The sequence below is a fragment of the Equus caballus genome, chromosome 20, assembly GCF_041296265.1.
Source record: "Equus caballus isolate H_3958 breed thoroughbred chromosome 20, TB-T2T, whole genome shotgun sequence".
Lineage (NCBI taxonomy): Eukaryota > Metazoa > Chordata > Mammalia > Perissodactyla > Equidae > Equus > Equus caballus.
In genome coordinates, this window is record NC_091703.1 from 8,849,521 (window position 1) to 8,873,676 (window position 24,156).

The window sequence follows — 24,156 nt, forward strand, 5'->3', positions numbered from 1 at the left end:
CTCCCCTGCAGTACTATACCATGTTCAGACAAGTTTGCTTAAAACTCTGACATCATCCTCTCAGGCCTACACAGAGCTGACACCCCCTGCTGCCCCAGTCCCAGCTGTGCCAGCTCCCTGTGATTTGCCCCCATGCACCCTCTGTAAGCAGGACCTGGCCCCAGGGCTTCTGGTCTTTTCTGGGTATCAGCTCCTTGCAGCCTCTCTTCCACCTCTGATACCCCTCCAGTTACACATGCCAGTGTTTTTTTCTGGATTTAAAATTAGTATTGCATAGACAACATGTCATTCTCTTACCTTCCCGTGTTTTCTTCTTTTTTTTCCCTCACCTAGGTGGTGAGCTCTTGGAACTCCTCCCCCAACCCCCGGCCCTAAGACTAGTAGTACATCTATAGGACATGCATTTTTATCATGAAGTATTTGAGGGCCTTAGGTAGAGTATTTCCCCCCCAAATCATTTGAAGGGAGAGTACAGGTCCAATTTGTTTATTTTTTCAGACAGGTGGTTTTAAAAAAAAAAAAACGAAACACAAAAAACTTCTGACATTTTGAAGGCCGGAAAAAATTGGTTGGTTTTCAGCTTCAAAGGACACGTGAGAAAACAAGGACCAAAACAGTTTACCCCAACCAACACCTTTTAATCACAGTCCCTTTTCTCACTCCCCTGGTTGACTCTTGAATTTTATAGTTGATATAATCCTCCCTTTTATAGCCGATTTATTTTATTTATGCATTGCAATTTAAATAAAAACTGTTCCGTGCATAGACAGCCTCAGTTTTAATTCTTGGCTTCTATTTAAAAGGCTCGCTAACGCCCCCATTTCCTTTTGTTAATTGCAAAACAAACATCCTCCACAAGGCTACCCTCTATTCTGGGACCCCTTTGAGATTCCCAGGAATTGCTGTGCTTGGGCCACATTTACACCCAGACGTGGATCTTACAGAAAACCTCCTTGCTGCCTTTGATGGCCTAGGGATGGTGATACTACACACTCAGAAAGTTTTAACCTTATAGTCAGCATCAGAAAATGAACTTGGTTCCAACAGTTGTTTCTAGAATAACTGGGGTACAGCAAAATACAACTGGGGTACATAAATGCAGTGACATAGATGGGGCACACAATGATCTCTTTACCTCTGCTTCCTTTCCGTAGGATGAATTCTGTTCTAAAATTATAATTGTTTATAGCAGGCATTGGGAAATTGGGGGATTGATTTCACTAATTTTTATTGAGCTATTGCCATGTGTCAAATACTATTCGAAGTGATTTACATGGTTGCTCTCATCTTCGACAAGAAAAAGGAAGGTTTGAAATCTGATCAAATATATGAATTCTTTTCCCAAAAAAGTGAATACCACATAAAAATACAGTTTCAAGGGTATGAATCTTGTACTTGTCTGTAGAACAAGGCTTATCAGCTTGAGCATACCACCCCTAATTGTATAGAAGGAGCTAGACAGATGCCTACTGTGCCAGGCTCTGGGCTATGACTAAAGATACGTAAAGTGGGGGAGGGAGGGAGGAGAACAGTTTCACATCTTAAGAAGGGATGCAGTTTGATTATTTTCTTTTTTGTATATTTAAAAAAATTTTAAATAACAAGAATTAAATTTATAGTGATATTAATTTATGCTTTATTTTTTAAAAATCACTATAGTCCCATCACACATATTTCAGGTTGCATCTTCCATACTCTATCCTTAAATAACGTTATCATAACATCATAGAATGCTTAAATGTACTAACTTCTTTTTAAACTTGATCTAACTTTATAAACATTTCCTATGTTTTCACACACTGACCTTCATGTTTAAGGTGGGACCAGGGCTGAGCAGGTTTGGGGTAGATGGGACAGGGTGGGGATGACTCACCTAGGAGAAGTCAGTCTAGTTTAGGAGATGTCCTTCTATTGTTAGTTTCATGGGTTATTTCCCTTTATAGTTGAAACTGATAAACACTGGGAAGAATGAAGAATCATAGCATAGTAAGTTACTTCAGGGATCAGCTCACTCCCCTCCCATGCCTGCAGGTAAAACTATTCTCTGTCATCTTTATTCTGACCTTTGGGTTTAAAAACCCCAGGAAGCAAACAAATTAAGGACTACAATCTAGTAACCCAAGATTACTGGAGAAAAAAAAAGACCATGGACCTACACTATCCAGTACAACAGCCAGACAGCTGCTAGCCATGTGTAGGTATTTAAATTTAAATGGAACTTAAATAAAAATTTAAAATTTAGTTCCTTAGTCACACTAGCTTAATGTCAAGTGCTCAGTGGCCATGTGTGGCTAACAGAGAAGATAGGGATTATTTTCATCGTTGCGGAGCTTTGAACTGGACGTTGCTGCTCTGGATCTTATCAATTCAATAAAATATTTTACCTAGTATCTAACATGTTAGTTTTATATGATAGGCTCTTTGAAAGATAGAAAAAGATGGATTTTGTTTTTCTTTTGTTTTATATTTCTTAAAGTTTTGTGTAGGCTTGTAACCTGTAAACTAAGGCTTTTTAAGCACTTTCCGGCCCATCAGCCACTTGTGGCGATCAGTTTTGTTAGCAGAGTCCAATTTGACAGTGAATGAGTATGTGTACATGGCTACCTATGTTAGGTATTCTGTCAACCACAGTGTTTCATCTCCCGGGGCCTGGCAGCCCCCTGGCCCTCCTTTCCACCTCCCCTAGAACCCCATCTCCTTTTTCCCATCTGCTCCTTTCTGTCTATGGACATTCTTAGGTTTTCTTTTAAAGAGAACTCCTCGCTTAATTTTGCTCCTCTATAACTAGTCCCTTCCTGCTGTATTCTCTTTACTCTCTCCTGTCCTGCGAATTTTTTCTGCAACTCAGTTAAGTGCCTTGCCATCCACTCTGTTGCCAATGCAGGAAGCCCGGAGTCTCCTCACAGCCAGGTTGGTCCGTGGACCCCTGTGCTCCTCATATCTGTCCTTTAGACTGTATTGTAGTAGCCTCCTAACTGGGTTATATCCCTCTAATCGTCCATTTTTCAAATTGTTGCCAAGAACTTTTTAAAATATGGATATGATTATTTCATCCCACGGTTTAAAAAAAAGTGGGGGACCCTTCAATTGGTTCCCACAGCCACAGGATCAAGTTCATCCCTCTGAGATGGAACCTTGACCTCAGCATAATTGTGCTGGCCCCATCTTTGCCATTTCCCCCACTCTGCCCTCCCTCCTTTCTACAATGCACTGGTATCATCCCGTGGCTCCCAAGGGCTTTGTTTTCATGGCCAGAAACCTAAGACAAAACTTTGGCAGTTAGACACAGGATTGCCATGTTTTTTCTTTTGCCAAGTAAGGGCATTAAAAAACAGTCTCAACCATCTACTGTCTTTATCATCTCATTTTAAAAGGGGGCATTTTAACCTAAAAAAAATTAATAAATTCATCATTGTGAGAATTTCAGTAAATCGTCTGGTTTTTCTCATTTCGCTGGAGAAGGGAGAAAATGTAGGAATTTAGGAGCTAATGCTTTCGAAACACTGCATTCCACGCAGTCATACCTCTTGGGTCTCGGTGCTTTTCCCCCATGCATTTCCTTATAACTAGAATGCACTGTCTTCTGAAAGCCCATCTCTCTTTCAAGCTCAGGTTTGTTTTTACTTTCCTGTCCTCACACTCGATGACTTACCGCTGGGGAGCCCCGCAGCCCTTAAAGTGTTTGGCTCATAATCCATTTTCCCTGGGATTAGAATTTATCTCTTTGTTTCCTGCCTACTCTACCTCTCCAGCCTAAGTACCAGCCTTTGAGGCCAGGGGCTCTGTCTTCCAGCTGTTGGTGGTTCTAACATCTGGGACATCAGTAAACTAATGTCTGAGAATGATCATCCTATTTCAGGTTTTCACATTGATAGAGAATCTTGCCCTGCATCTGGGGTACAAAAAGAGTAGAGAATGTCTTAAGCGACTCGTTTTAACCCTGAGCAGAGAACGCATATTTTCTGTGCACTCTCCTAGGCTTTGGCTCAAGCACACTGAAAGGAGCAAGGGTGAGCCTGGAACTCACACTGCAGGAAACTAAAGAGACCTAGTTTTTAAATGAAACCTGTTTGGTGGCTGAAGCCATAGACATGATAAGTGCAAAGAAGCTGTGAAAGTTTTAAGGGCTGGCAACTTTGATGGATCAGTGGGTCCTTTTGTTTTCTCTTTCTCTAAGCTAAAAAAAATTAAAGAAGCATTTGTGTAATGTTATGAATGGGAATAACAATATTTGACTATAAATCTGGGATGTACAGAATACCTGACTAGAACAAATAGCATGGTGCTATTTCCATGTAAAGTAGGTGGAACTAGAATTACTTTACATATCTGTCTTCCAAACTCCTAGGCCATTAAATGAATCTTGTAGGCTAAAACCTAGTAGGGTAAAAAACAGTTATCAGCACAGTTAGTAGTTTCTTGTGGGTAAAGCCATAAAAGGATTATTCTTGCCTTGCCCAGAGCACAGCATTAGGGGTTAACTATAAGAAATAAAGAGACGATAAAGTTTTCTCTTACATCTCTGTCTTTCCTGCAAGCATCATTTGCACCATAGACAGGTAGCAAATTGTTATATAATCTGTTAGTCCTTTTTTTTTTTTCTTAGGAAAATTCTGTTTCCAGATTGGGAACATGCCAGGATATAACTGGCCTCTAATATAATATAGTTTATGGAAAGGTGTCAGTTACAATTCCAAATCTGTGAAGTAACTGGGGCCACTCTCTTGAGTTATATTTTGACTTCTGCATTTTAGTTGTGGGGCCGGCAGAGCATGAAATTCGGTTTGTGTGAACATGTGCGTGCCTGGGTGTAGTGGACTGTATTTTCTTTTCAGAATTATAATGAAGCATCTTAAAGAGCTTTGAAAAAATTTCCTCGGGCATATTCAGTGAGCACGGTAGATGCCGTTGTTTTGCAAGTTTTCTATTTTCTTTGTCTGTACAGGTTGTTCCTGGCTTCATGGCTGGGAGGAAATTGAGGATGTTGAAGAGTGCTTGCCGTTTGGCCGGTGGGGCTGAACCGGTTAGCTGGCTCCTGTGCTCAGATGGGCTAACGGCAGGGCTGAGTCCTGTGGCTATAGGAGAGGGGCCACACAGAAGGCAATGTTCTCAATTTTGCATGAAGACAGCATGGCTGCTCTGCTCTCTACACACCTTTTTTCATTCTACTATCTAGCCTCATAAAAAAAGATCCTAAAAATACCAGCTTCGTTTTGGAGTGTTGGCATAGAAGTTGGTGTCCTGGATTTAATCTGTAACCTGGCTTCTGTCTCTCGTTTGCCACCATTTTCCCCATGGCTTTGCCTACTATTATCACTCAGTCTCCTTTCTCCTCCCTAGCCCTCTTACCTCTGAGATTGTAAAAGGTTAAGAGATATTCAGGCAAGGGAGTTTTTCTTTGCTTTAATTGACTTTGGAAAGATTCCTTACAGCCCAGAAAGGAACTCTGGGGGACTGTTTTAAACATCTGATCCTATCATCCTCTGAACCCATTAACTTCACATATGCTGGTGTGATACCAAGAAAGTGGAACTCCTGGCCTTGAATGACAGGGAGTCAGGGTCCTCTGTGCGCTGATGTGGGAACTCCCTCACATCATCCCATGCTGTTAGTGGCACATGATCCTACAGACACCTTGATTCACTAATGAGTGGAGTTTGCTGCTATTCTTGTTGCTGGATATTCACAGGAATGCTCATAGTGTTAGGTAGGTGGAAGTGCTTTTGAGACCCGACATAAAAACACCCGGGCATCCCAGCAGGGTTGAGTCTCATACACAGTTAGGCCTGGGAGGGACTCAAAGATCATGGCCTGTGCTCACTCTGCAGACGAGGGGGCCAATGTATTACAGGCCATTTGCTTACCCAAGGAAGCACATGGGGTACTGCTCTGTGTTCCAGTGGTTAGAGGATGTTATTAAATGCTACTGAATTATTTTAATAATGGTGGTATAAACTCAGAGTTTACCTTGAGCTACTGTAACTAACTTCTGGGGTTTCTGGACTGTGATGAAGATAGCTCTCATGTTTGCTGCAGGCAGAAAGCAAATATATATGTGAGCCCAGAGAGTGAGTTCTCTTTCTTGGAAGCATCAAGGCTCTCCCACACTGAGGTGCAGGGAGTGCTGGTAGGTTGGACTTGGAAGCTTTTAAAGTTGGAGCTGAAATGGATGCCGGGTAGGTGTTGATTGGGCATTGTTCCAGGGTTCTGGAGGCCGGTAATATTTAAACAAGCCAAACAGCCCCTCCAGGCGAGCTGCAGGAAATCCAGCCCTGTGCTCCGTGCTGTTGCGTGGTCAGCAGGAGATAAAAGTGCGGACTGTTGGAGGCGAGGCCCCTCCTATCACTGGATGGCAAACTGTTAAGGGAAGATAAAAGGAAAGAGTGGGGTTGTTCTTCTAGAACAACAGGAGGTGCCTTTATCACAGGCATTCAAGTAAAATGGAGGTGGTGAGCAAGAGATCCTCAGCTTTATGATTGCAAGTGTGTTAAGGAACTCTATCTGAGAAGCAGGACGTGGTTTCATGAACACACTTTCATGTCATGAAAATGTTAGTAGAGGCCGGTCTTTTTTCAACCCAGAGTCCGTTTGACTGGAAATGTTGCATTACATACTGCTTCAGTTAAATTGGTGTCTGTTTGCCCTTCCAAATCTTTGTGCTCCAGAGATTTTCCCTGGGGAGGTCTCTGACCCATTGGGACTGGTGGAAGTGTCAGGCTGTGCTTGGACTGAGCAGATGAACAGAACAGCCCCGTGCGCACAGTGATGGTGTACCCAGTATCCTTGATTTCTCAGCTGTGTGTCTGTCTCCTCTCAGGTTTTCTTCTAGTACTGGCTGAATTATCACGCAGGTGTGAGAGAGTTTAAGAGAAGGGTTCCGTCAGACTAGTGTTGATCTCCCCTTTTAGATTTTCCCTCCTGTTCTTCGCAACTTTGGGGAGAAGTTTAGGAGCTTACAAAGAGGTTGTCTGTTTCAGGGTGGGGATTGTGAAATGTGAACCCACATCGAAGAGCCTCGTCGTGGTCAGTGCGAATGTGAGCTCAGTCAGACCAAAGGAACCCGTGTGCTTTGGGCCCATTATGCTGTTTCAGACCCTGCTGGGCTGGGGGGCTCAGCCCTTTGTGTTGGTGCAGCAGCAGCGCAATTAGACAGCCGGTGGAGTGCAGTTGTCGTGAACTAATCACCGCCCGGCGGCTTAGGGGAGACACGCCAAGAGGAACTGTGCGCGTCAGACTTGCTCCAGCTCCAGGATGGCTCTAATCGCCCCCACACGCCACCTTCCCTCCGAGGTGCCTCTGCTCCTTAGTGCTGGGGGTGTTGGGCAGAAACCGACCCCCTGCGCCACCTCCCTCCCAGCGCCCCATCCTGCCCTGTAATAGCTTTTGGGTTTCGCTCAGTTTACTTTAAGAAACACCATTTTCTTCCTAGTGTTTTTGGTTGGTTGGCTTGTGATAAACACTTATCAACCACTTATATCTCAGAGTATTTGTTTTTCTTCATAGATACAGCATGGTGAATAATTTTCTTAAAGGCAAAACAGAGGTTAAAAAAAGGTCACCCGTTACTTGGCACAGAGGGCGGCCGGCAGAGCTCCTGGTCGTTTGGGCATGGTAATTTCACCAAGCACAGTCACTCTCAGCTGACAGTTTGTAATGTCTGATTACCCACTGTGAAATTTCAACCACAGCTGACCACTTTTCCAGGGGGCAAGGAAAGATGTGATCTCCTCCTTCCACTGCCTTCTCTGAGCTGTCAGGGTAGAAGCATTTTGAACAACACTTTTATCTTCCACAAAGTAATTTTAGTTTTTTAAGGGGTGTCGTCCTGCACAGACTCCATTCTGGGAATCTGAAGCCTAGATCCTAGGTTAACCACCTGCCCTTGGGGTGGTTAGCTTGCGTCCAGCTCCTCCTCAGGGGAAAAGTAGAGAATCCTGTTTCTGCAGCCTCTGCTGCCAACCCTTTACCGAGCATGCTGGGAAGGCCAGCCCCACAACCTCAGAGCCTGTGAAAGAGTTGCAGGATATTGCCTAAAACGCTCTACAAACTGCTACTGAACTTTACCCCAGCTTCCTTCCCAAAGCTGTAAATGTGACTGGAGTCACTGAGATCTACTTCAGAGGAGTGTCCAGAGCAATCCACTGACTAGGGTCCAGTTGCCTGAGAGTCTGGAACAAGTTGCTGAGTGTCAGCCACAGTATGTCCAGGTTCTGTAGCTGGGAGGGAGGAGGTGATGGAGAATATGGGGAAGAGTGAGGTCCCTGTGGAGCCAGCAGTGAGGACTTCCTTGATGAAGCAAATATCAAGCTGACCAGGATTTGTTTCAGCAGGAACTGAATCTGAGGCGGTTTTGTTTCCTGGGCGCCAAACAGCATTGCAAGTGTGGCAGCAGCTGTTCTGCTCCTTATTGTCAGTGGGATTGCATTTGTCATAAGCTAAATTATATTTGTATTTCGTTACTAATCTTGGAGGCTGGAGCAGAATTTTGTTTTAAAAGTCATCAAACTGTCCCTTGCCCTCAAAGCTTTGGCAGTGCAATAGGGGAGGTCCGTGGGTGAATCGAGGAGCTGGGCAGAGCCAGCCCAGGGGCCACATAGACTGGAACGTTGGGAGGTAAATAGCATCAGTAGCTCATACTGGGGGTTGCTATACCATTTGCAGTGTTCTAATGAATAGTCCTTTGATTTCTGTACTGTAAGTTAAGGAGAGCTAGTATTAGCTTCATTTTCCAGATGAGAGAGCTGAGGCTCTGAAACTTAAAGTTGCTCCATTGGTGGCAAGCTGAATTTCCAGTCCAAGGTTTAAGACTCCACATCTCATGCTCTTTAAGTTACACTGCTGTGGTTTGTTCTCCTGGTGCGTGCTTCTGAATCTTACAGTATTATGGAAAAGGGACTGTCCTCTTAGAAGTACACAATCTGGAAGTCAGAAGAATGATCTGATTTGGTTACCACCCACTGCAGGACTGAGTTATGGTTATCCACCCTCTGCATGAATACTCCCAGGGGCAGCAAACTCATTACCCCTGGGGCCTTGTGACATCTGTGGACAGCTCTAGTTGTTCAAAGCTCTGGTGTAGAGAATTATGGAGTTCCAGACCGGCTTCTTTGTGCCCTGTACCCAAACGTCGTTCCTGCTGTGGTGAACACATGGGAGTGTGCCCCCCTTTCACGTGCCAGGCCTTTAGGTGTTTTCGGCCCACCTTGTGTGTCTCCTGTTCTTTCTCTTCAGTGGGCTCAGCATCTCTGGTTCCTTCAGCCACTTCTTGTTTTCCCCTGGACTTGGTCTCCTAGTCCTCTGGTTTGCTAATGACCCTTCTCTGAATGGTTTTTCAATGATCCTCTTTGTGGTGCAGCAGAAAGTACAAGAATTTTGGAGTCAGACAACCCCTAGCTAGCATCTTGGTCCTGCCCTTAAGAGCTGTGTAATATCCAGCAAATAATCTGATCATTACCTTGTGGGATTTGGGGAAGGATTAAATGTGTGTAAAGTGCCTAACACATTTTCTGGCCCAGAGTTTGTCACAAATAGCTAATGCCCCCTAGTTACTGGGAAGGGGTACTCTGCAAGGCATGTAATTGGATATATACTAGACTTCTGACATACTCTGATTTAAATCCTGTTTTCTGTTAAAGCAATATCCTTTTCTATTTTTAAATTCTTCAGCCAAGGTGTGATGTGGAAGCCTCTCTCCACCCTTTCCCGATAAGCCAGGAGAGCAGATTTTTAGGGTGGGCACTCTTAGTGACACATCTAAGCCTAGAAGACTCTGCCCTGCCCCTGGGGTAGGTGAGGGGGCCTGGTGGACCCTCTGCCCAGTGTGAGCGCTCCCTTATTCAGGCCTTCTTGGCCACCTGCCCCCTTTCTCACTGGCTTCCTCAGGCAGAGTAGAGAACCATACAGGTTTCTACTAAGTTGGGCAAGAAGGTGATGAAATACCAGATCCTGGTGGCCAGGCAGAAAAACAGTGTTTAAGAAAAGACTGGCTCACCTAGGGAGAGGGACGTGGCCACGTACTGAGGGCCGCTGTAGCCCCTCCTGGAAGAGCAGGGCCCTGGGTAACAAATGGCTGCTATGTAGCAGCTGCGTCTTGGCTTCATGAGTCTGGCAGTAGTTAGATCCTGTCAGTAAGACATGCTCCCTGGAGAAGGGCTGCAAGGAGTGGAGTCAGCTTCTTCACAGTCTTGTTTACCGACAGAAAAGCTTATAATCAAGACTTTGTCCCATTTCCTCACTCTAAAGAAGCCAAGAGCCCTGTGGAGAGATGCAGGAAGAACGATGGGGTACCATAGGATGGTTTTATCTTGCCTGTACCAGAAAAATCTCTCCACCTTTCCAGCAGTTCATATTGTAAATAGTAAATTTAATCTGACTCACATAGATAAGTTTGTTAAGCAAGAAGCCTGTCTTCCGAGTCAACACTTGCCTCCCTGCTGAAATTCTATGTAATGTAACAATTAAAACATCCAAGTGGTTTTTATTTTTAAGAGAGAAGCGGTCCCTCAGCCCTAAGCCCCTCCTTGCCCCCACACTTTACTGAATATTAAGATGTCCCCTTACCTAACAACAGTGAATGTGTGAATGTTCATGGCGTATTTTTTTTTTTTTGCTATTTTTGAAGAAGATGGGCTCTGAGCTAACACCTGTTGCCAATCTTCCTCTTTTTTTTCTCTCCAAAGCCCCAGTACATAATCATGTATCCTAGTTGTAAGTCATTCTAGTTCTTCTATGTGGGACACTGCCACAGCATGACTTGATGAGCAGTGTGTATGTCCACGCCCAGGATCCAAACCAATAAACCCCAGGCCGCTGAAGTGGAGCACATGAACTTAACCACTCCACCATGGGACCAGCCCCTGAATGTTCCTTTTTTTTTTTTTTTTTTTTTTTAAAGATTTTGTTATTTCCTTTTTCTCCCCAAAGCACCCCGGTACATAGTTGTCTATTCTTCGTTGTGGGTTCCTCTAGCTGTGGCATGTGGGACGCTGCCTCAGCGTGGTCTGACGAGCAGTGCCATGTCTGCACCCAGGATTCGAACCAACGAAACCCTGGGCTGCCTGCAGCAGAGCGCGCGAACTCAACCACTCGGCCACGGGGCCAGCCCCCCCTGAATGTTCCTTTTGAAAAGTAGCATCAACTGCGATATTCCTGGTCGCCACTGGGTACGTGAAACATAATCAGTAAGGGACAGCCGCCTAGGCTGTAGGGATGATCTCCGTTCAGTTCTCTTTCATCCATGGGTCCCACTGAGGGACCAGCTCCAGCAGACAGTGAACTAGTTCTGAGGCTGTGAGGGGAGCTGTAGGGCTGCCTTCCCTCGGAGTCATTCTCCCTAACTCTTCCTCCTCACCCGCCTCTTGTGGTACATTTACTGCCCTGGAACAGCAGAGAAGGGGAGAGATTTGGGGGGACCATGTGGGTATCCAGAGCCATCAGAAATCCTGGCTGAAGGGCTCAGCATTAGAGACCATCCCATGGCACCCTCAAGGGAGCTTTTCCACTAGTGACACAAGCTTGAGAAATGCTTTTTGCTGGAGAGATGGCTTTGAGGATCCAGAGCCACGTAGAGGCCCGGGCTGAGTGGTTTTGCTTCCTGTGCACTGCCGGCTGGCCCTGCCCTGTCTGGAGCTCATATTTGACCCATTCCTGTTCCTGAGGAAGCTCAGTAGGCCCTCATAGATTAATCTTAACCCCTCCCCTTTATTTATTATTGTTTTATTATGATAAGTAAAGCTCAATTAGAACTGGCATCTGAGTCTCTGCTCTAGCACCTGGATTTTTGCTCTGGGGGTGTGATAAACCAGTGGCTCCTTCCAAATCTTCATGGAAGGAAAGTTTTTCAGGGAGATCCTTGGTTTTGTGTCACCCTTCTTTCAGAATCCTGTATAAAGACAAGTTCTGGTTCTCAAGGCTGAATCAGAATCCCCTGGGAGCTAGCAAGACTGCAGGGCCCACACCCGGAGGAGTTTCTGATGCTGTAATTCTGGGGTGGGGCCTGAGAATATGAATTTCTTTTTTCTTTCAGTTTTATTGAGATATAATTGACATAGAGTACTGTGTAAGTTTAAGGTGTACAACGTAGTGACTTATGTATATTGAGAATCTGCAGTTCTCACAAAGGTCCATGATGCTGCTGGACAGGGACTGCTCTTTGGGGTGGCTGTTTTGGAGGGTCAGTAGTAGTTAACTTCTCGCTGACTAGATTAGACTGTAAGATTTCCTTTGCATGGTGTTTGCTTAATTCTTGATCTGTGCAGTTCTGGCTACTCACTCCCCACCCTCTATGCTGTCTATCTCTTACCCCCACTCCCCCCCATTACTACACACACACCTTGTTGGAACTCAGGACCTGAGAGTGTGGGCCCCCTTGTCTAGAGCTTCCTCTTGCTCCAGGTCTGCATTCAATTTCCATGGAAGCAGAAGTGACCCAGAGGACACAGGTCACTTCTGAGCTTGAGTTTACATCGGTGGGTCAGTTTGAGCCAGCCATTCCGACAGGACTGGGCTGTTTGGGATTTCAGGCAGAGCTGAGTGGCTTCCCTCCAGTCTGCTTGCTGGCTACTTTTAGAACACAAGAGTGTAGGACGTGGCGTTCCCCATTGCTTTATACAACAAGGGCAGTGAGTGGTTGCAAACTCTTGCCCTGTGCAGTGAACTTTCTAGTTTGAGGTGGAAGTCCAATCAAGCCTCCTGCCAGAGAGAGGAAGGCAGAGGTAAAGGTGGGAGGAGAGAGCTCCTTTTTCCTGCCTAGAAACAGGCGGACATGGGAGGCCAGGCGCTGAGCCATCTGTCGGGGCAGAAGTGACTCAGTATGATTGTTAGAAGTCAGAGAACATGACGGAGGGAGTGCATCTATTCTCTCAAGCCCTGTGCCAGGAGTTGCAAATTTTGTCCAAAAGAAACTTAACAGAGGTTAAAAACTGGATTCACTTTGCTCTACCACCCTGATCTTGGGGGCAAGTTACATAACCCCTACTCTTAGTTTTCTCATCTGTACAGTGGGACTGATCCTCATAGAGGATTAAATGAGATAATACACTTAGTATGTGGCACGGAGTGTTCAAAAACATTATTATTACTATTAATACTATTATTATTATTACTAATACTACTACTACAGAGATAGAGTTTGAAACAAAGAGCCTTGGGTGAGTGGGAATCAGGAAACCTGCATGTGGAAAGTGGCCCCTGAGGGATGGAATGGGGAGAGGAGTCCAGGTGGATGTTCTAGGGGAAATAATTGAACAGAGAGGTAGCTGTGGGGACTGGTGGGCAAGATGGCCAGAAGGTAAACTGAGGCCAGAGCATGGAGGGCTTTGAATAGCAATTTAAAAAGTCTGAACACTTCCTGTAGTATTGAGGTGGAAATCAGAAGACAACCCAAGTCAGGGAGGCCCACATACGTGGTCTTGGGTCCCCTCCGCACCTTGCTGTCTTGAACGTGGTCTGTGCCAAGGGGTGCATCCCTCTCTGCTTAGTGGTCCCACCTCACCCAAGGGGGAAGATCCAGAACTGGCTGGAGCAGTTCATGGTGCCTGATTGTGCCAGGCCTGCTCGAATGCTCTACGTGACACTCCAAGGCTCTCTCCAGTTGACCAAGGTCCGTGCCAGTGAGCAGGGAGGGTGACTTGCACGGGTTGCCGCCCTATCCAAGGCATAGAGTGAACCCTAAGCCGAGAAACACATCAACTTCCTGGAACTCAGAGCTGTCATCACAGCTGTCTTAGCCTTCAGAGCACTAGCGAGGTTGTCCTGGGTATTGAGATGGTTTTGCCCTGAGCTTTGCAGGCAGGGGAGAGCAGCCATTGCTCGGGTGGGACACTAGTCTGGTTTGGTTTTGTCTCTGGCATAGCCAAGACTGAGGAAGAATAGTTCCTCTCTGCCTCAGGCTGTCCTTCAGAGATGTCCTTGCTTCCTTGCTGCTTGTTAAGCTTTGTGGTAATTCAGAGCATTTTAGTATCTGAACTCCTCTTAACTCAGACTATTTTAGCCTGTTTTGGGTTGGCCAGAACTAGCCAGTTAGGCTGTTCCAGTCAGTGGATCCAGCATCCCAAGTATTAGCAGACATCTGTGTAGGCTCTGCACTGTGCCTATCCTATCCTGGTTCAGTGTTGTAAAGCTCACTGTAACATTGTCTGGGGGCATCTACTGTCATCCCATGCATCAAAACTTACCCCATCCTTCCTGGGGGCCTTAGGACAGATTTTAGATTTCATTCCAAATCCTCCACGTTTTCAGAAGCTGGAAAGCTTTGTTTCTAGACCATCTTACCTCTTATCTTTCATCTCTTCTTTGCTATCTTGTTGGACCTGGAGATGGGCTCCTTAATCTTTTCTTTCTGGCTTTGCATAGCATTGTCGCTTATCTCCTCAAAGGCTGGGGGCTGATCTTCCCCTCCCCCTCATCCTCAGTGATGGACCTCTGCCCTCTTCAAGTTAGCCTGCTTCCACTGGATCTGGGCAGAGCTTGTGTGGGAATGCAAATGCAGAAATGCAGCATCTTCCCTCAGGAGCCCCGAGACCCACCCCTCCAACTTCCCAGCCTATGTTCTGTCACATTTCCCCTACAGGAGTCATATTCTAGGACACAGCCTCTCCTCACTGGTCTTTTCTTTCTTTCTTTCTTTTTCTGAGGCAGTGGTGATAGAAGTAAGGGGTATCTTGAATTTTCTTCCAGGAACTGTCCTGTATTTTCCACTCTCTGAGTTCTGTGAATCCTTCGGACCTGGTGGAACCAACACAAGCAGGGTAGTGGCTCTTGTTACTCAGCTTCATTGCAAGATATTCTCAATATCCAAATCATTTACAGCCAAGATCAGAGGATGGAAGCTTCAGGGTCATGTCTGTCAGGTTGGCCCTCTCTTCCCCTTGGTTCCCTGTGTATATTGAGGAGATTACTTGATGGACTTCTCACAGTATCTTTTCTAAATGATGGGAAGGAGCGAGTCCAAATTTTAATAAGATTCTTGGTAAGATTCTGAAAAAATTTTAATTCCAGAGACTTGTCTCTCTGATGTGTTTTTATTAACTGTGTATAGAACTGTAGTTAACTTTACTTATTCGGAGATCTTGGCAGTTTCTAGAAAAAAAAAACTATGGAGCTCTTTCTCTCCAGGCTTCCTAATAAAATTTGCCATTAAATAAAAAATAAATAATAACAGAGGGAAACTTTGCTTTTTTTTTTTTTTTTTTTTTTTCAGTGTTTAGTTTCACCTTAGGCATCTTTTAAGTTTGGATGAATGGGGATAATCTCAAAGGATGTTTTGTCTGTGTATTTCTGAAACCTCATAGGAATTTTAAATAAAATTGACTAGATTCATAGTTTAAAAGGAAGGTGGCTTCCATATCAAGTAAAACCAGTATTTTTATCCTACTTATCCTGGGATGAACTTCTGGGGTCCCTGACCCTCTTGATGCTGAAGGAAAATGCTGGATGTAGAGTTCTGTGCATTTCTCTATGGGAAGGTCCATAATTTTCATCAGATCCTCAAGGAGGGTCTTGCCACCAAGAAACACTGAGAATTTCTGGGTTGTAATAAGGGTTCCTCTAGGCTTAAGAGATCACTGTTTCTATGAGTTTCTCCTTATTTCTTGATACTTCATTCAAAATACAAAGAACTTTTCAAAAGAGAAAGGGGCAAAGAAAAATGATGGAGCAATTGAACCAATGAGATATAAAGAGTGAGAAACTGTTTACAGTGTCAGAAATTGTTGAGCTGCTTCTCATAGAAAGAGTTGGTGGGGCCTTCTCACCCCAACAGACCGGTCTAGCAGGGGTTTGCCTGCCTTCAGTGCTCAATAACTGTGTGTGGACAAAGTGAGTAAGATTCAAGATGATAACGGGGTGTGTGACATGATTGGGCAGCTTTCCTCCAGACACTCTGAAAGGGGATAAAAAATGAGAAAATAACGCCATGCAAATCTTTCTTGACAGGTTTTGTCCACGTGGCAGTTTATTTCACTTCTTTAGTCTTCTCCCAGTTTTGCACTCTTCAGTTTAGCTACAGGATGCTGTTTTCAGAGACCGAGAGAATGTGACTGAGGCTTGTAGCTCTGCGAAATGCTGCATTCCAGTTTTTTCTGACTTTGTAGAGGGCCAAACACAGCTTTCTCCCAGGTCAGGATTTGAGGCCTCTGGCACCCCAGAGCAGACTTTCTCAAACTCTTGAAGGCCGTATGTAGTTTGAGAAATTTTCTGTAATCTTCCCTCTAGAAAGGAAAAGATTTGCTTTGGTCCTTTTTGAGCTGTGTTATGGACACTCCCTCATCATTCAGGAAAAGATGTAATAATATCTCCTTTACGTTGAGGGACTGTTTAGTTCCATATTTTTTACTTTCTTCGGCTCTCTTCTTTTTTCCTGTCTGTCTTTGACAGCACTTATTGCTGTCTTGTTCTTCTCTTCCCCTTATCCTGGCGTCCGTCAGCCTCTGCTATTAGCATGCCATTCAGATGCTCAAAGCTCCACCTGGAGCCAGTGATCCAAGCATTCATGGGTGATGTTGCCGTCTACGTTGTTGGAGCGTGTTTTGGGGATTCCTGTCTGTCTAAGGGACACCTGACTCTAGTCCCTCTTGCTCAGCTGACTCTGGGTAGAATCAATGTAGGAACTGGAAGCTTACTTATAAGTGCAGGCAGGGGATAGCAAATGTTCTCTTGTCCTTAATTTGTGATTCCGAGTGGTGTTAAGTGGAGAAAATGGAGAGACAGGATCATTTCTGGTCTTGACTCCCTCTTAATGTCACATTTTCTCATTTTTGTAGGTTGCTCCGACTCTGCTCCAGAGGTGGTGGCTTTGAGGTGTGACCCCGCCCACGTTTGGGCCTGGCCAGCGCCAGCTCCTCAGTAAGGAGGGCCAGCTTGATAAGACGAAGAAAACAGGTCAGTTAAACATGATTGACTTTCCTTGAGTCACAATAGCACTGAGTGTTGAGTCTTCCTGGCCCCTCCTCTCCCTCACCACATTCTCTTTGAGTTGCCCTCCTTCTTCTCCAGATCCTTCAGAGGCTTTGATGCACAACCACAGTGAAATTGTAACTGTGTATGGCTAGTTCTTCCTGATCTAATGGGCCTGAGGTGTGGGATGAGAAATTTCGGAAGGAGTGCTTAGTGTTTGTCTCAAGGAAACAACGCTTAAGACATCCCCAGTGCCTGCTTCTCCCTTCCCACCCCCAGATTCAGACTGTTTGGTAAAAACTGGAACACCATGGGGGCCGGCCTGGTGGCGCAGCCGTTAAGTGTGCACCTTCCACTTCAGTGGCCCGGGGTTTGCCAGTTCAGATCCCGGGTATGGACATGGCACCGCTTGGCAAGCTATGCTGTGGCAGGCGTCCCACATATATAAAGTAGAGGAAAGATGGGCACGATGTTAGCTCAGGGCCAGTCTTCCTCAGCAAAAAGAGAAGAATTGGCAGCAGATGTTAGCTCAGGGCTAATCTCCCCCCACAAAAAAACCTGAAACACTAGGCCAGTCCACTTGGCCATTCAATGAAGACGACCATTTCTTTTCATATCTGTGACTTTGAGAGCTTCATCAGGGTTCCCAGTCCTCTCTGGTTCCAGTTGGAGATTGTATTAGAATAGGGCCAGTGGTTTTTGTTTTTATTTTGTTTATTATTATTATTATTATTATTATTTGCAATGGTGGGGCTGTTGAATAGGATAGTGTCAGGGAACAAAGAAGAGAATGAAAATACCAAGACTATGAATATCCATAAAGAAAAATATGCTTTGTAAGGACCTTAAATTGTTAAACTTGTCTTTCATCCCCCCCTGAGATGGATTATCAGATGGTTGGGTTATTGCCCCAGTACAGTCCAGGGTCAGGCATGGGTTAGGTAGACTTGACTAATACTGGCCAATTGACTTCTGGATAAATTAGCCCACAGATGCACCTTAATGTTAAGGTGGATTTTTTTTTTCTAACATGAAACAATGAGCTACATTGTGTTTCACACTAGATTCTTTGCCTTCTTCTCTGCTCCATCATCCCAGAGAGAGAACTCAAGAGTAAGACACAAGAGCAGACTGGAGTAAAATCTTGTAATAGCTCCAAGGGGCTGGTTTGGGTTGGTTTTGAAACAGCTTTTCAGGGAGGAGTCCAGTTGACTCTGTTCTTCTTTTGAAACGTGTAGCTGTAAATTTCATTTTGTTAATTGCACTTTCTGATCAGAGATGAGAAGAGTCTCTTAAAAAAATACTGCTGTTTACTTACACTTAAACTAAGAAAAGGAAGTAAATGTAGGTGATCTTGGCATCATCAGTGGGTAGTGTCACACTTTACACTTTATCCTAAAGCAGGAAATAAATTTAGCAAATGCCTTCCTGTCCAGACAAGATGGGAAACAACAAGTTTCCATGACTTTTCTCTTTTTCCAGTTGGCATAGGCCCTTGCAGTTTTCAGCCTTTATGTTGATTAGCGATCATGACAATTGCTGGTATTGTACATTTAAGATACTTAGGTAGTTTGCAAGAATGTATCTTTGATGTTACAGTGACTGTGATAAAATTTCTTAACTGGCAATTTGGCTCTGTTTAGTGAATATATGTTTGTTAATTTTTGTATTGTCTGTTTCTCTCCTCTCCATTTTCTTTCCCTATTCAATGATAGAATCTATTTTTTGTGACATAATTTTACATTTGGTCCTAAAGGTGTTTAACCTGTTCCCAGATTTAAGTCAATTCTATCACCTTTTTCTTTTCTAAATGTAATAATAGGACAAAAGTAAGCTCATCTTCTTAACTCTGACTTATAAATCGGTAGAAAGGCTAACTTTCTTTTTACTGACATAATTGCAATAAAGAAGATTTCTAGTCAGTTATTTTATCATTTGCTGTACATTAAAACTATGGGGGAAATGCATTTAAAAGAATAAGATGAGTTTGGTATTGAAGGTATCCACTTATTTGAATCAAACAAATAATTATATCCCGATTGATTACAATAGTTCTAGGGAACTGATGAAACTTTTGTTAGAAATCCATCAAGAAAATGGCGTGTGTATGTGTGCACACTTACGTGTGTGCATACTTAATACTTAGGTCACATGTTTCTTCCTAGAGAGAAATCTCCCAAATAAACTCTCAAAGACAGTTAAAAACAGGAAGTTGAAGCACAGTTTTTAATAAGTTTAAATGGACGTCTAGCTTCAGGAAACTTCGTGGAAAGTCAGCAGTTTGATTTTTTTTTTTCTTTTTTTTTTTTTTTTAAAGATTTTATTTTTCCTTTTTCTCCCCAAAGCCCCCCAGTACATGGTTGTATATTTTTAGTTGTGGGTCCTTCTAGTTGTGGCTTGTGGGATGCCACCTCGGCATGGCCTGATGAGCGATGCCATGTCCGTGCCCAGGATCCGAACCAGCGAAACCCTGGGCCGCCGAAGCAAAGCATGTGAACTTAACCAGTTGGCCACGGGGCCAGCCCCTGATGTTTTCTTTAATTCTAGACATAGCTGTCGTCTCTTTATGGGGAAGATGTGAGGGGTGAGGCTGGCTCAGTTGTCTTCAGTTGTATGTTTCTGTAGTTAGTCCTTTTACTACCCTCTGGAAAACCATTAGGTTCCTATCTTCAAAATGTCTGTTAACAAGGAAGGCACAGTTTGTCTCTTGACAAGAAAAGTACTGTTCCTGAGATTCTCTTCGGCTCTTTTGGTAAGATTTTAGCTTGGGAATTCTCAGCTGATGGCAGGCTCATTTAATAAAGTCATATCCCCAGGCCTTTCCTGCTCTGCTGCAGGACACATTTATAGCTGCTCTGGCTGCTACCATGTGTCATCTCCTAGGTCATGTTCCCTAAAGTGGAAGGAGGAAACCACAAGAAATCATGTTCTTTCTGGTGTTGTTCCTGAGCATTCATTTTGCTGCTGAGATAATGAGCTGTAGTTGAGGCTGCCGTTGTAGACTTGTAGAATTTATTAATGCATGCTGTGGGATAACAGGGTATGTGGCTTACTGGCAGCGCTTTAGCTGTAGAATATCTTCCCAGATAAAATGTGGGAAAAGGTTTACCTGTAGACTCATTTCTGGCCATACTTACAACCATAGTACTTCCATTTGCAAGGACTGTAACTAGAAAAGGCTGGCAGAAGTAAATTTTGACATGGCCATGGCTGTAGTTTTCCTTTAGTCATTTTATTCATATTAGCAGGTTCCTTTTAGGTTTGACCTAATACCTTCTAGACTATGAACCTTTAGTGAATTCCTTTACCGCCTTTTCTTCGGTCACTTTTAGGTAGAGGTGGGAGGTGGGTCAAGTGGGAGTCTGGGAGTCCTTGTGAGGGACTGGGGTAGAGTATTAAAGAAAATTCAGTGTATGTGTATAAATATGAGCTTCAGAAAGTAAAATACCACAAAATCGTTTTGGCTGTTGGGAGTGAGGGTGACAGCTCTGTAGGGAACATCAGTTAAGGTTGAAAAACAACCACAGAATGTGGTTTTGGAAGAAGAAGACGACTTAGAAATCACCTCTCATTTGTGCTCCCTGTATTCTCGTGAATACGGTGGTCTGAGATGAGGGCAAATAAATGGTTTCAGTTTTTCTTCACTAAGTGAAAAGACATTCACTGAATCTTTTTGCCTTTGCTTCCCTTCCAGTGTCAACGAGACTTACTAAGAGAAGAAAAAAAAGAAGTGAACAGACTCATTTCCTACTCCACGTGGATGATAGCTATAGCAGGGGAAAATCTCATAGTATATCAATTGGGGCAGAAAATGGAGGTAATTGGCAGTGGGGGCTTGGTTTCTCTTCTGTCCATTTTCTGGGGTATAGGTATATTACCTACTTGTATCTTTTAAGAAACATCTTTTTTATGCTGATTTGAAATTTGGTTATAATTCTGGTAGGATTGGCTTCTCAATTGTCTTATACAATTTGGGCTTCCCATTAAAATCACTGTATTGTAGCAGTAAAGTTAAGTGAAACCTGAAGATTCTCATCGTTAGTTGTTAGGTCTAGAACATTCACGTAGAAGTAAATGAGTTAGGTTATTAGAAGGGCTCTGGCCGCATGGCATCTCCTGGGCTTTCTGATTATTGGCTTAGCCTTTCCCACTCTCTGTCTAATGAAAGATTAGGAAAGACAAAGACACCTGCCTCAGGTGGCTTTCTGAGTTGTGTCGGTGGCATACACTCAGAAAGGCAGCAAGTTTAGTCTTTGGTATGACAACACTTCATTTAGATGAAAGCTTAAATCATTATGGCACAAGTGTCAGCTGGAACTGAGGAAGAAGGGTTTTAGGCATTTTGACCTGACTTACAGTTAGTTATGACAGCCATGGCCAGTGCCGCTTGGCTCTGACAGAAGCCTAAACTTTCTGGTGATCACATGGGCAATTTCCAATTTTCAGTTCTATGGCAGAGGCTTCTTAGAAGCTTAAACGCTTGTCCCAATGACGTCAAGTTCGCCCGTTGGCTTGGAAGGTTCAGACTTGTCTTCCGTCAACACCATGATGTCAGCAGTAATGAGTGTAGGGAAGGTTGCCGAGAATGGCGGGAGCCCCCAGAGCATCAAGTCCCCCACGAAGCCTCCAGGACCAAATCGGATTGGCAGAAGGAACCAGGTAAGCTTTTGTGTGCTAGGTGTTGATGTCTGATGGTTTCAGTCTCTGAGACCGTTGGGAGAAGGATGTTCCCTTGAGCGAGCCCCAGCTTCCTAAGATAAAACCTTGGATTTGTTCACATCTAAACAGACATACCCAGAGGCCATAATCGTTTTTCAAGAGTGAACTTCTCATAGCTTATGTCAGTTTCTTTTCATGGAGAAAATTTTCTGTGCTCTGGTGTCGCTATTGGTCAAAGCGCCCTTATTCCGTGCCCCATACCTTGATTTGAATGCAGACTTTCTTCATTCATGGGATGGCCAAGGCAAAGAACTTGACATGTTCCTCTTCTGTTACTTGGTTCATTTCCTTATTCACACTGCCAGTTGATTGGGTTTTCAAAGCCACCCCCTTGATTTTTTTTTTTTTAAGTGTCTTCAGGTTAGGTAGCAAATAAGTTCTGGTTGTGCTGGAGCTGCTGTGCGCCTTTCTTCCATCCTTGACAAAGGACAGAATTTGGCTCCAGAGAATTCCACTTAAGATGAGATTTAGTCCTCTTTGAGTTTTTAGTGGGCATCAGATCAAGAGAAGTGGGAAAGAAAATGGGTGGGCAAGGATTGAAAGGATTAATGATGTTATAGAAGTCCACGTCTCCTCCATTGGGAAATAAGATGAATCTTTTAATTAGTTACAAATGGGGCACTTGGAAAGGTGTTGCTATCCCATTAGTAACATGTTCAACAAAGCTGGAGGAATGAGGCAGGGGGCAAATAGTTCTCATTTCTTCTCTGAATCCATATAATGTGAACTGATACTCCTTGTTTAGTTTTGGTTTAACTGATTTAATGGGATTATACCAAACCCTCCAGGAAAAGGCAGTCTTGTGAGTTTGTCTAGATACCAGAGATGGGCAGGAAAGTAAATCTGTTGGGTTTTTGTGAGTTAATTTTCTTTTTTATTAATAATCCTGTAGTGACCATCCTTATACAGAATTATCTGAGCACATCTATGATGGTTTTCTGTAAATTCTTAGAAGGAGAACATTAGTTAAGGCTTTTGATACAACTTGCCCTCCAGGAAAAGTTGTGCCAGCCTAACACCCCTCCAGTAGCATAAGAGAGAGTCTGTTTTCTCCACACCTTTCTCAAGGCTGAAGACTTGACAAAGTTAAATGATGTTTTAGGGTTGGAGCACTGATATCTTTTTCTCTTCTTTCCTTTTTCTCCACGTGCCTCTCTTCCTATGGGTACCTGAGAAAATACTCAGCCTGTATGACTGTGGCCTGGGTCAAGAAGGAGCACTAGCTCTGGATAGAAAAGGTTTATTTCCACTCTCACATGACTGTCTATCCATCCATCTATCTGTCCATCTCTCCATCCATCCACCCATTTCATAATATATACCCAGCTCCTACTTCCAGCCAGGTACTGTGTCAGGTGTCAAACATTTCTGGATGATGAGATAGATGAGGTCATTGTCTCCTCATTCTCCTCTGTTCTACCAGGAAAAAGTGGAGTGGGTAGGGACGAACTCTTCCTTAAATAGCCCAGCATTGCCCCAGCACAGGCAGAGTTGGCCCAAGCCCAGGCTCTGGTCCCTTCCCAGTGGTTCAGAGATAGTAGGCAGATCCATGGAGGGGACCCACAGTACCTTATCTCTGCATTTAAGTGGAAGTTGCTCTCCAGGTATGGGAAGCAAACGGTGCAGATGTGCCTGGGCCATTTTTCGTCTACCTTCTGTGTCCTCCAGGGTTCTTCACCGCACTGGTTTAGTTTTTGAAAGGGAAGTCTGGGCCAGGGTACCAGGAGAATGACAGTGCATTGAAAAAGAAACCAAAATACCCTGGGGGAGAGTGTGCAGCATCTTAGCTGTGAGTGGATGGGGAGGACCAAGAGAGGAGGCCCTGGGGAGAAGCCCCATCAATGCTAGCATTGACTTCCAGGACAGATTAGCCACAGCTGGACGCTGACAAGGGTGCCAAATTGTTTCATTATGGAAGGGTTAGTTATCACATTAGCTGCTAATTTTATCTGTCAGCTCAGGAAATGTGCTCCTTCCACCAGCATGGCTGCAATAACTGGATTCTCAATTCTCCACTGGGGCCTCTTCCAGCATCATGGCGCTCTCTCTTCTGTTTGGTTTGTTTTTAAAAATTAAACGTAAGTCTACAAACTTTCTTGGAACTCTCAGACCATGATGGATTTTGTGGACCCGTATTGTGGTCTGCAGTGGGTCACTGTCAGCCTCAGAGAGTGTTTGGGGTCCAGTTCATGATCAACCCCAGAGGCGGTACCAGTCAGCCCCAGAGCTTCCCAGTATGTCTGGGTTCTACCTCAAGGTGAATGCAAGATGATTTTTTTTTTTTTTTTAAATTGCCTCCTCAAGAGGCTGGCCACTTGGAGGCCTGGCTTTTTAACATTTATTTATGGCCTACCAGTGACCCTTTATTTAAAAAAAATTTTTTAAATATATATTATCACTAATCTAATAATTTAAGAAAAATACCCTAGAGACTGAGTTTTGGCCTGGCTATGAGATATCCCTCATCATTAGAGTGAGTGCTCTTATTTTGTTGTTACTTCGTTTGTTTTTGGTTTTCCTGTTTGGTGGTTCTTGGCCAGCTCC

The 24,156-nt window shown here is 44.1% G+C and overlaps 1 protein-coding gene across 17 annotated transcripts in view; it reads left to right on the forward strand.

Annotated features, from left to right (window-relative positions):
* Positions 1–24,156, forward strand: part of RREB1 (ras responsive element binding protein 1) — a 173,082-nt gene that overhangs the window by 86,422 nt on the left and 62,504 nt on the right. For 14 of the 17 annotated variants that reach the window (XR_011429472.1, XM_023624405.2, XM_070244061.1 and 11 more), the window contains 3 exons: positions 16,761–16,878; positions 20,588–20,710; positions 21,340–21,552. Coding sequence is in view for 16 of the 17 variants with exons in the window: in XM_023624405.2 (XP_023480173.2) it covers positions 21,382–21,552 (171 nt within the window). In the remaining variant the exon portion in view is untranslated. The remainder of the gene's footprint in view (positions 1–16,760; positions 16,879–20,587; positions 20,711–21,339; positions 21,553–24,156) is intronic. The other 3 variants (XM_070244064.1, XM_070244058.1, XM_070244059.1) reach the window with 1 other exon arrangement.